At 44.5% G+C, this 11,634-nt stretch overlaps 1 protein-coding gene across 2 annotated transcripts in view; it reads left to right on the top strand.

The window, feature by feature from the left end:
• Positions 1-763: 763 nt before the first annotated feature.
• The window catches only part of LOC146204665 (hypoxia-inducible factor 1-alpha inhibitor-like), a 39,653-nt gene continuing 28,782 nt past the window's right edge, over positions 764-11,634 (top strand). Inside the window, exons 1-4 of one of the 2 annotated variants that reach the window (XM_084589370.1) lie at positions 764-912; positions 2,643-2,887; positions 5,783-5,931; positions 7,782-7,927. In XM_084589370.1, coding sequence (XP_084445496.1) covers positions 778-912; positions 2,643-2,887; positions 5,783-5,931; positions 7,782-7,927 — 675 coding nt within the window. In that variant the 5' untranslated portion in view covers positions 764-777. The other variant, XM_084589371.1, reaches the window with a different exon arrangement.

Below are 11,634 nucleotides of genomic sequence, written 5' to 3'. Positions count from 1 at the left end.
ACAATTAAGGAAAGGGAAGCTCGTCGCAATGAGCGTAAGAGACAGAGCAAGCTACAGAGACGGAGGAACAGCGCGAGAGAAGACTTCTAAGAGGCGTGGTCTGCAGCTTTGCGTGGACGTGCAACCTCTTCAGTGGAAACAGTGGAAGATGTGATGGATATTTTACTGATTCGCTCAATGCCATGGACAGTGATGCAGAAGCCAGGTGTAGTCTCAGCACTGGTGAACGTTGGAACTTGACGAAACGGCTGCGACGTGCCCAGGAAACCCAGGAACAACGACAGGAGCGGCTTGAGAAGGAACGTCCGTCGCGGATTAAGGAAAATGAACGCCAAAGGAAGAGACGCGCCGAAGAAACACCAGAACAGCGAGAACAACGTTTAAAGAAGAGACGGGAAAAGTCTCTCGCCAAGGCTGGCCTTACCCAAACCGATACGTTACTGAAGAGCGTCGTGAGGACTTCGTATCCAGAGTGAATCATTGTATAACCACCACAGTCTAACCATAACAAGCATATCCATAAGCACCACCACCAGCCGAACATTAGCTGAACCTGGCCGTAGCCATGGGTATTGGTATTGCTTTCGCATAACCAAGCTAATGGCTAAGCTAAGCGGCTAAGTTGTTGTTGTTGTTGTTCTTCTTCTTCTTCTTTTTCTTCTTCTTATTATTATTATTATTATAATTATTATTATTATTATTAGAGGAGAAAAATCTGGCGCCCAAAGGCCAATACGGAATTCACCGTCTAGCAACCATGTAGACTACACAAGGAAAATGGCGCAGCTCACGGAGGAACATCAATCAGTGGATAATGTTCAAGCAGATTTTGATGATTATGGAATACCTTTAGAAATCGTACCGCGGTTGAGCTGCACCGACCCAGAAGCAAACAGGCTAATAACAAGCATGGTGAGCTATAATGCAATTTGAAACGTAATTATTTTGAGTGAACGATTTCTACCTCACTTACAAATGTTTTAAATGCTTTGAGTCATCGTGAAGAACGGAGTATATACACTAATCCCTCCGGCATTCAGCAACATTTAGCTGACCAGCACGCTGGTGGTTGTGTGAGAAGTAAGTGCAAGTCTACGTGTAGTTTTGTGTGGCTGTGAATTGCTGCATTTGTTCGTCAATTTTTCCGCGTTCATTGTCGACGATATGGCTTGTTTCCTTGGACCTGCGACGCACGTGACATTATTGTTTACAGTCGCCGGGGAAAAGGCAGTTGGATTTTCGCCTGGGGTAGCATTACTTTTCTCACTCTAAGGGACCAACCGCCAACTCTAGATGCAACTGCGTCAGCTTGTTCTGACTGTTTCGAATTCCAGACACGTGTTCGTTATTGTTTACAAATTCGCATGGGATCTACGCGCACTACGAAACGAAACCCACGTTCTATAGGCTTCGGTTTTTAGATCCTATATAGATGCCTACAGTCTTAACGTGCGAACGACAGTAAAGACGTGTTACTTTTTGCAATTGGTCCTGGCCACGCACATTGCTCACATCGGACCATGGCAGTCATGCACGAAGCACCCCTCCAGCCCTCTCATTAGGTTGTGCGGACACTGGCCAACGCCATCGTTGCAAAAGCAAAAACCCTCGGAGGTTTATCGGAGAAGCCCTCAGCAATATTCGGGTGTGTGTCTATGTGCAAAACTAGCTGAAGTAGGCAGCCAGTGGGTATCAAAACACTTAAGGCCCGTTCACACTTGCGACTAGCAGCGGTCGCGCGACCGTTTTGGTCGAAAAGCGACAGTCGCAAATGGTCGCATCGGTCGAAAAGCGACTGCCGCGGGCCGATCGGGCACTGCTCGAATTTTCAGTCGCGCGACTACTAGTCGCAAACCATTTCACCAATCAGCGAGGTCCCGGAGTACTCGATCGGGCACCTTCTCAATGCAATTAAAGAATACCCCTACCTTTTCAACAAACTGCACCCGGAATTCAAAGGCAGGGAAGATATGGCCTTGGAGGAGATTGGAAAGATATTCGGACTAACCGGTAGGTACCATGAACGTTTGAGAAATGGGTTTTTCACGCAGGCACAACATTTTTTATTGACACCACGGTGATTGACACAGTCTATTCGTCGTTGGCGTTCTCCTGGAAACACGAGAGCGCGGCATGCGCACGGGCTCGCCTGAAAAAGCTGAAGTGTCTGGCAAGCGGCCGCTACCGACGTTCGCCCCAACTGTGCCTGACGAACGAGAAGGCGACAGTCGCAAGTGTGAACATCGGTAGTGGCGAGCTCCTCTCCTCTGGTCGCGCGACTGGTAGACGCGCGACCTCATATAGTCGCAAGTGTGAATAGACCTTTAGTGTAGCACAGCGGTTGCTTATTGTGAGTAACATTGCGTTGTACTCAGCCCTATGCATTGAACTTGCAATGTGGCACTAAAATTCTGCTAGTGCATGTGATATTTAACTCGAGCGAAATCTGAGCAGTTGGTTTGCTGTGGATGTTTAGAAACAAGATGTTGCTCATGAGGGAACAGAGGAATACCGTGTGTTCCGTTTCCTTTGTTCCCTGTGTTGCTGCATCTTGTTTACACCATTTCTGTGTAGAATGATCAATGATATAGTGTATGCAAATTTTCAATGTCTAATATGGACTAATTATTGCAATCCTTTAGATGCCCGTTATCCTGACTGACACCAACTTGGCTACAACAGCACTTAAATGGGACCTGGACTACCTCTCTAAGCACTTTGGAGTGGGTGACTGTACTGTATATGAATCGGATTCTGTTACCTTCAAATATTATGATGATGCTAAGGTGAAGGAGCATCGCCTCAAAAACATTTCACCTCCAACTCGTCGACGGGAGATGAAAATGGGGCAGTTTGTGGAGCGATTGAAGAATGCTGGCCAAACCAAGTGAGCGATATTCATTGTGTCAAGCTAAGTGTCATGAGCGATTTCATTGCAGCAGTAACTCATGGTGAGCAGTGGATTGCCATCTCAGTCAGTCGGTGGGAAATAGTGTCCAGCAAGTGGCTGGGCACTTTCATCCTACTGCAGCATCATTTGCATCTCTCCAGCAACCTCACTGTTCTTAAGTGCTCAAACGCTTCACCAGGAAAGATTAATCTTGTGTCATGTGTTAACTAAGATTCTATTCTATTTTTCTGATACTGTTGTAGTTCGTTTCCAAAAACGTAAATTTTTGGGCTGTGTGAAGTGAAGGCCAGTACAGCCATGCCTAATAATCGTGCTTTCTTTCTGACTTAGAGGCTTGATATATGTCTGATGTCTTCATTACATCTGTAAGTTTTAGTAAGTACAGACCTCTAAAGAGACCTGGGCCCGCTTGCACGAAATGATCTTAAAACTGTCTTAGCTAAGTGCAGTCTGAAGCCCTATAACTTAGTCTAAAGGATAGGCCGCTAGCATGGCCACTTAAGACTGGAGTCGAGACGGGGCTTCAGTCCTGGCTTAAATAAGTCGCTTGCACGATTACGACTCTAGTGCCGTCTTAGTTAAGACACGAGGACGCCAGGTATACCTCAGTAGAGAAATTAGGGAAATACAGTGATGCGCTGGCCCTGTCACCGCTGTAAGATGTAAACATTCCGTCAGTCTTGCGCTGCGTAAAATCCGTGTCATTTCTTTTTGTGGCTTAATATTGTGTTACGAGGTAAAATGCCCCAATTGGTTCTTGAGGACATTTAGGGAAGCCATTCTGGTGAACACAAGCCGAACCGAAGCGTTCGGAACCCGAGCCGTCTTAAAGAAGTCTAGTCTTACTAAAGACACCGTTTAAGTCTGGACTTAGCTCGGCCTTTATCCTGCAAGCCGGCCCTGCTGAAATGGCTCAGTGGTCTTGAATTTTAGCTGCTTATACCAAGGTCACAAGTTTTGATCTATTCAAATTTTGATCAAGGCAAAACACAAAAATGCCCATGTGGTGTACAGCATTAGTGCACGTTAAAGGATTGCAGGCAATCAAAATTAACCCGGAGCCCTCCATTACAGCCCCCTCACAGCTTGTGTTGTTTCGAGACATTAAACCCTACAATTTAGACCTTCGAAGTATGCAAAAAGGGTTAGCTAGAAAGCAATGAACATGAAATATATCAATGCGGTCAATTTTGGGAAGGGTGCTTATGGTCAAAATGTCGCAAATCGACTCAGGTTATGAGAGACACCGTAGTGGAATAATCCGGAAATTTTGACCACCTGGGGATCTTTTACCTGCACTGATGTCGCACAGCACACGGGCGCCTTGCTTTTCCTCTCCATCGAAAAGTGGCTGCCGAGGCCAGGATTTGATCCCGCGCCCTTGGACACAGTTGTCGAGCACTGTAACTACTGCGCTACCCCGGTGGGGCCACCAAAGAAATGGCTGTTGCGTGTACACTGTGATAGCAACCGAACTCTTCCTATATGAGCAAACTGGCAGCAGTTAGTAGATGCAGCAATGTAGTCAGGGTTGGCTATTGTATGCTCATCCAGCAAACATTTCTCTTCCTCACTGTGCTCTTAGTAAAGCTGCCATCACAGAAATATTGCTGCTAGGTCTTTATAGCAACAACCTATGACTGCCTAATTGAAGCTTTTCATAAAATTTATTTATTAATCTTAATCAGTAGGTAATAAAAGAAACCTGCTGCTATGTGTTTGGGGCCCCTTAGTACAGATTTTATGTTCATTCTTTAAGACTTGCTGTCATAAACACTGTGCAGGTTTTATGGCTCTGTTTAGTTTTGCTATGTCTAGTGGTGGCATTACAAATGCTGTCGTTTCTGCTAATGTTCTGCCATTTCTCGCAGTGTCCTCATGATTTGGCTGTGTAAAAATTGTGTATGACAATTTTAGCTCATAGCTTTTAGTCCTCCGCTTCCTTATGTTTTCAAGTAAAACTGCTTTTTATATTTTATGCCAGTATGTACAGAGTCAGCCACTTATGGTGAACATGTGAGCAGATGGTCGCTCTTGCACCAATGTGTTCCTTGTGGCCAAATAGCGAAGCAAAGTGACGCAAGCACAGAAGGACATGAATGTAGTGTTTCACATGACCTATCACTTCACTTTGATGCACAGTTGAGTTAGACTCGACGGCATCCCAAAGAGAGCTATAATGTGCTCCCATGTTTGTGCCAGGAGTGGACAACCTTGTGCAGGACACACCAATTTTATATTAAAGGCTGTAATAGGATATGTGTAGCCACATGGTCTTAACATTTTACCCTGGAGTCTAGTGTTAGTTGTAGGGCCAAAATTACAAAGTGACGAGTTCAATTCAATAATTTGTACTAGAATTTGAATTAAGTATAAAACACCTGCCATGGTTGGGAGGTGGCAAAGTGGACAGAACAGTCACCCTCTTTACTTATAGGAAAGAGGAGAAAGAAGCTGGAAGGTGGTTTCCACTAATGGGAAGAATCCAGAGGTTGGCTGTCATGGACAGAGGAATGCGCAACCTGAGGGTGGTTGCCAGGGAGACACCCTGGAAGGTGGCTACTATGGAAGGTTGAAGTACTTCACAATGACGATGAGAAAAAATGGGAGGAAAGCAGAGAAGTGCGCATTGTGAATTCAGCTCACTTCAGCGCTCGCTAAGCATTCGTCTTGTACTTTGGAAGAAAGGAATGTCTGAGAAATGTATACGGCTAAAATGGCTAAGCCAAAGCTACAGCAGCTTTTGCAGACTAATGCACTAAGCTCTGCATTTTCTTCATTTCTGTGTCCATGTTATTATGATTTGAAGGACTGTGATGTAGTGCACCCTGCATTTTTTAATGACACAGTTTTATTTATTTCATCATTTAGGTACTATCTGCAGCAGGCGATGAATGAAACTGTAGGGCCTAACATCGTGTTGGACTTCCTCGGCTTCAACTGGGAGTGGGCCAATCGGCAGCAAAAGCAAAATGGCTGGGGCCCCTTGACATCAAACCTTCTTCTTGTTGCTACTGAAGGTCAGCCTTGCATTAAAGTTGAACAAAGGGAAACTAGTACCTACCCTTGATAACGTGTTTTTCTACATATTGTGCTTAGGTTGCTGTTCACAAAGACCAGAAAGAAATGGTTGAAAGTTATTGTGGAGTATATTTGCAAGTATTTACCTCTGCTAGCAATGCATGACAATGTGTTCAGCTATCTAGTCCTACAGTACATTGGCTATTTGTTTGTGTCCAGTACACCTCATCATTTGGCTGTGAAAACATTTACATGTCATAAAGCTTGCGCACAGTAGCGATAAAGCCAGTTGTTCAGGTTAGCTAGAACTATGGCTTACTCTGATATTCTCTTTTCTGAATATTTTCTGTCAAACTGCAGAGCAACTGTGAACAACTTAAAGGCTGGTTATCGTTCAAGCGATTGAGTGAAGGCTGAAAGTTTTTGTGACGTGGCGAAAAAAATTCTGGAACTTTGTAACATTGCGTGCTTGAAACAGGCTTTTGCACTATTGCGGCAGACATTGCAAGCATTTTTGCTTGCATGTCATACAGCCTTAACACAGTCTTCTTTCTGTCAGATTATCCTATGTCACAAGATGGTGTGGCCAGGGCAATTTATTTTATACAGCCCAAACTAATGTCAGATTATCCTGACAAGTTTAGGGAAGTAGCTTCAGTTTGTAAGCTCTGCATGCATGTAAAAAATTGCATGACTACAGAAAATAAACCTCTGCAAAATTATCGCACATTAGGTACATATGCAAGCATACTTTTGACGCTGTATTTGTATTTCTGCTTACTACTTCTGTGAGTCTTGTTTGCCATACTCACTGTGCCATGGTGGCTCAGTTTTTTCTGTTCCTTGTGCAGAGATAGATGCCCTTGTGGCAAGACACCCATTATCACCATCATCCTTTTTCAGTCCCCATAAAAGACCACACTAGATGCATACCCTAATTGACCTTTCACAGTAACGTTGAGCACTTTGTTTGCTGTAAGTTCATTTGCTGCTAGTTTGCTTTCTATGTGCTGATTTGACTGTGCAATAGGAAATAGTTCATTCTTATGTATTGTTATGCATACAGAATATATGCTTAATATTACATTGATATCCGCTGGTTTTAGAAATATAAACAATGACCATGCAATGGAAATTGCCTATTCCTGAATTATCCAGGTTAATGGGCAGAAGACATTGTTTTTGCATTTCTTGTGCATGCTTGTGAATTATAGTCATAATTTTGTTAACTTTATGGTCACTTCTGCCACTGAATGTATTTTGCCTTAAATTTGAATGCTTGAGCATTGCTTGCTGCTCATGAAATGTTACTCCTCTTGCCATGCCAGCCACATTTGTGTTCATAATTTGAAATAAAGACCAGCATATCATGCTGCAGACTGCAGCTTTATTGAGAAATTTTGGTCATAATAATAATGTAATAAATAATACTGCTGGGTAGGTTACATGGAGGCCGTAATTCCAAAAGGCAATTTTCATTATCCCTGCCACGGTGGCTCACTAGTTAGGGCGCTCAACTGTGGAGCTAAAAGACCTGGGTTCGATCCCAGGCATATTTCAGTGGAGGCGAAATTCTTAAGCGCCCGTGTACTGTGTGCTATCAGTGTACATTAGAAAACCATGGGTGGTCAGAATTATCCGGAGCCCTCCACTATGGCATACCTCATTACCTGAGTTGCGTTGTGTCATTAAACCCAAAAAATCAAACCAAACTGGTTTTCATTAAATTGCTCAAGCTATCCCTTTGAGATGTGTGTGCTATCTTTGCTTTCGAGTGGTTGAGTGCAGTTTCTAATGTTAGAAGATGTATCCTTGCCTACTAATTATGTGACTTGTATTTATTCTGTAGGCAACATTACCCCTACGCATTATGACGAACAACAGAACTTCTTTGCCCAGTTGAGAGGCCATAAACGGTTTCTGCTTTTCTCCCCCGACCAGTACAAATGCCTCTATCCCCACCCAGTGTGGCATCCACACGACCGACAGAGCCAGGTGAGGCTACTTGAAGATTTGCATTTTTCAACTGCATGTGTTGCTCAAGCTTGCTGTGTTAAAAACGTTTTGCGCAGGCAACTCTGGTACACTCATGTCCAATGTAAAATCATGTTCAGGGGAATTCCTTGAGGGAACCATATGGGTGTGCTTAGGCAGATGCTTATTAATAATCATGCTCTCAGTTGAATGTAACATGATCCAATGGCTTTAAGGGAAAAATATGCTCTCCGCTGAAATTGAACTGGAGCAGTCTTGTTGATAGTCACTTGGAGAAAACTCAAGCATTATTTACTCTGTATTTATCCAAGTAGGTAGTCTTAAAGGTACTGGAGTTGTGTGAAAAGTTCAAGTGGAGAAGTTATACATATTCTACAAATATCTAAAAATGCACATTTTCTGCAAAAATAGCTTCAGTGTTAATGTATTCTGTACAATTTGTGCAAAACATTACATGAACTTGAGGTTGCGCCACTTACCGTATTTACTCGCGTAATGAACGCACCCCCAACTTGATTCGTCAAAATTTGCATTTTATTTTTCTCCCGCATAATAAACGCACCCCCAACTTTTGTTCCTTGCAGTTCCGCGAACGGCTGCGCTATAGCTTTCCCATTTCACTCGATCCGCCTGTTGTCATGGCAACAGAGGCAGCAGCCGCACGGTGCCTCCTCGCCCTGGTGCTCTTTTTCCTATAATGCCCCCCCCCCCCCCCCCCCCCCCCCCCCCTTTGCCTCTTGGCCAGTCCAGTTCAGGCGTTCAGTCGTGTCCGACTCTTCGTGACCCTATGGACCATGTCACGCCACGCTTTCCGGTCTCTCACTACCTTCTTAACATCACATAGCTTCATCTGCAATGCCTCGAGACTGCCATCTAACCATCGCGTTTGCTGCCTACCCCTTCTCCGGCGACCCTCAACCTTTCCCAACATCAAATCTTTCTCCAGCGACTCCTCTCTTCTCATCAGATGACCATAGTAGCTGAGCTTTAACTTTAGAATTTTACCCTCCAATGAGCAGTCAGGGTTTATGGTCGACAATATCGACTGATTTGATCTTCTGGCAGTCCAAGGAACTCTTAAGAGTCTTCGCCAGCACCACAATTCAAACGCGTCAATTCTTCGGCGGTCAGCCTTTTTTACAGTCCAACTCTCGCATCCATACATCACAACTGGAAAGACCATAGCACGAGTTATACGGATCTTGGTTGGTAGACTAATGTCTCTGCTCTTTACTAGGCGGTCAAGGCTAACCATTGCTCTCTTTCCCAGAAGCAGGCGTCTCCTAATTTCATGGCTGCAGTCTCCTTCCGAGGTAATCTTGGCGCCCAAGAACAGAAAATCTGTCACAGCTTCCACTTCTTGTCCATTGATGCTCCAGGACTTGATAGGGCAAGATGCCATGATCTTCGTCTTTTTAATGTTCAGTTTAAGCCCAAACTTCTCACTCTCTTCTTGTACGCGCATCAGAAGTCTCTTGAGTTCCACTTCACTTTCTGCCATTAAAGTGGTATCATCCGCATATCTAAGGTTGTTGATACGTTTTCCAGCAATCTTCACTCCAGCTGAAGACTCGTCCAGACCGACCTTCCTCATGATGCACTCTGCATATAGGTTAAATAGGCAGGGCGACAGTATGCAGCCTTGCCTCACCCCTTTCTCAATCGGAAACCAATCAGTAAGGCCATGCCCAGTTCTGACTGTGGCCTCTTGCCCTTCATAAAGGTTCCTGAGGAGACAGATGAGGTGAATTGGAACTCCCATCTCTTGGAGAGCTTGCCACAATCTGCTGTGATCTACGCAGTCAAACGCTTTCGCATAATCAATAAAGCAGAAGTAAATGGGTTTCTGGAACTCTATTGCTTTTTCCATGATCCAACGAAGGTTGGCAATTTGGTCTCTAGTTCCTCTGCCCTTGCGAAACCCAGCTTGCACGTCCGGAAGCTCCCGATCCACATACTGCTGCAGCCTACCTTGCAGAATTTTTAACATCACCTTGCTAGCATGCGAAATAAGCGTGATCGTGCGGTAGTTGGAACAATCTTTGGCACTGCCTTTCTTTGGAATGGGGATGTAAACTGACCTCCTCCAATCCTGTGGCCACTGCAGGGTTGTCCAAATCTTTTGACATAATGTATGCAGTGTGTTAACAGCGTCGTGGTTGAGGTTTTGAAGCAACTCAGCTGGAATACCATCAATTCCGCTAGCTTTGTTCTTAGCAAGGCTGGCTAAGGCCCATTCAACTTCATTCTTCAGGATGCCCGGCTCGAGATCAGTAATCACAACCGTCCTATGTTGGGTTTGCACATCCGGGTCCTTCTTGTACAGTTCTGTGTATTCCTGCCACCTCTTCTTTATCTCTGAGGCTTCAGTGAGGTCCTTGCCTCGTTTGTCCTTTATCACGCCCAGCTTAGCACAGAAGCTTCCTTTGATATCTTTGATTGCCTTATACAGAGCTCTTGTGTTCCTTAATTGGCTGTTGTCCTCAACTGCTTGACACTGTATGTTCAGGAAGGCATTCTTATCTCTCCTTGCTATTTTCTGAAAATCCGCATTGAGAACCTTGTATCTTTCTCTTTCCCCCATACCTTTTGCCATCCTCCTTTCTTCAGCTATTTGCAAAGCCTCTTCAGATAACCAGTTTGCTTTTTTGCATTTCTTTTGCTTTGGAACTACCTTAGTAGCAACTGCTTGTATTATATCACGAACATCATTCCACATCTCTTCGGGCTCTTTGTCTTCTAGATCTAATTCTTGAAATCGATTCCTCACTTCCACAGCATATTCTAATGGAATCTGATCCAGATCATACCTGAAAGGCCTTCTAGTTTTCTGCGTTTTCCTCAATCGAAGCTTAATTTTGGCAACAAGAAGCTGATGATCGGTGCCACAATCGGCCCCAGGCCTTGTTTTTACTGCTTGTATAGCGCTTCTCCATCTCTGCCGGCAAATAATATAATCGATCTGATTCCTGTACAGACCGTCCGGTGAAATCCATGTGTACAGGCGCCTCTTGTGCTGTTGAAAATGAGTATTCGCTATGGTCAGGTTGTTTTCTTGACAGAACTCTACTAGCCTCTGCCCAGCTTCATTTGGCTCACCAAGACCGAACTTGCCTGTAATTCCGGATATTTCTTCACTCCCGACCTTAGCATTCCAGTCTCCTATGAGAAAAACGACGTCTGAAGATGGGGTGCGGTCTAAAAGGCATTGTAGGTCTGCATAAAATCTCTCAACGTCAGCTTCTTCAGCAGCAGTGGTCGGTGCATAGACTTGGATAACTGTTATGTTGAAAGGGTGACCTTGGATCCGAAGTGAAATCATTCGGTCGTTTTTGGGGTTGTACCCTAGCACTGCTTTGCCCATTCTTCTGTTTACTATGAGAGCGACCCCATTCCTTCTCTTAGATTCGTGCCCACAATAAAAGACATAATGGTCGCCGGAGTTAAATTCTCCCATTCCGGTCCACTTGAGCTCGCTGATACCCAAGATATCAATGTTCAATCTGTCCATTTCTCGCTTGACGATATCCAGTTTACCTTGCGTCATAGATCTTACATTCCATGTTGCTATGTGATATATCTCCTTGCAACATCGGACTTTCCGGTCGCTTCCCGACACATCCACAACTGAGCGTCCTTTTGGCTTTAGCCCAGCCGCTTCATTCGTCCTGGAGCTACTAGGAATCGCCCTTTGTTCATCCCCAGTA

Source organism: Amblyomma maculatum, chromosome 1 (assembly GCF_055883805.1).
Source record: "Amblyomma maculatum isolate TAMU_Amacu chromosome 1, ASM5588380v1, whole genome shotgun sequence".
Classification (NCBI taxonomy): domain Eukaryota; kingdom Metazoa; phylum Arthropoda; class Arachnida; order Ixodida; family Ixodidae; genus Amblyomma; species Amblyomma maculatum.
This window is presented reverse-complemented; position numbering and strand designations above follow the sequence as displayed.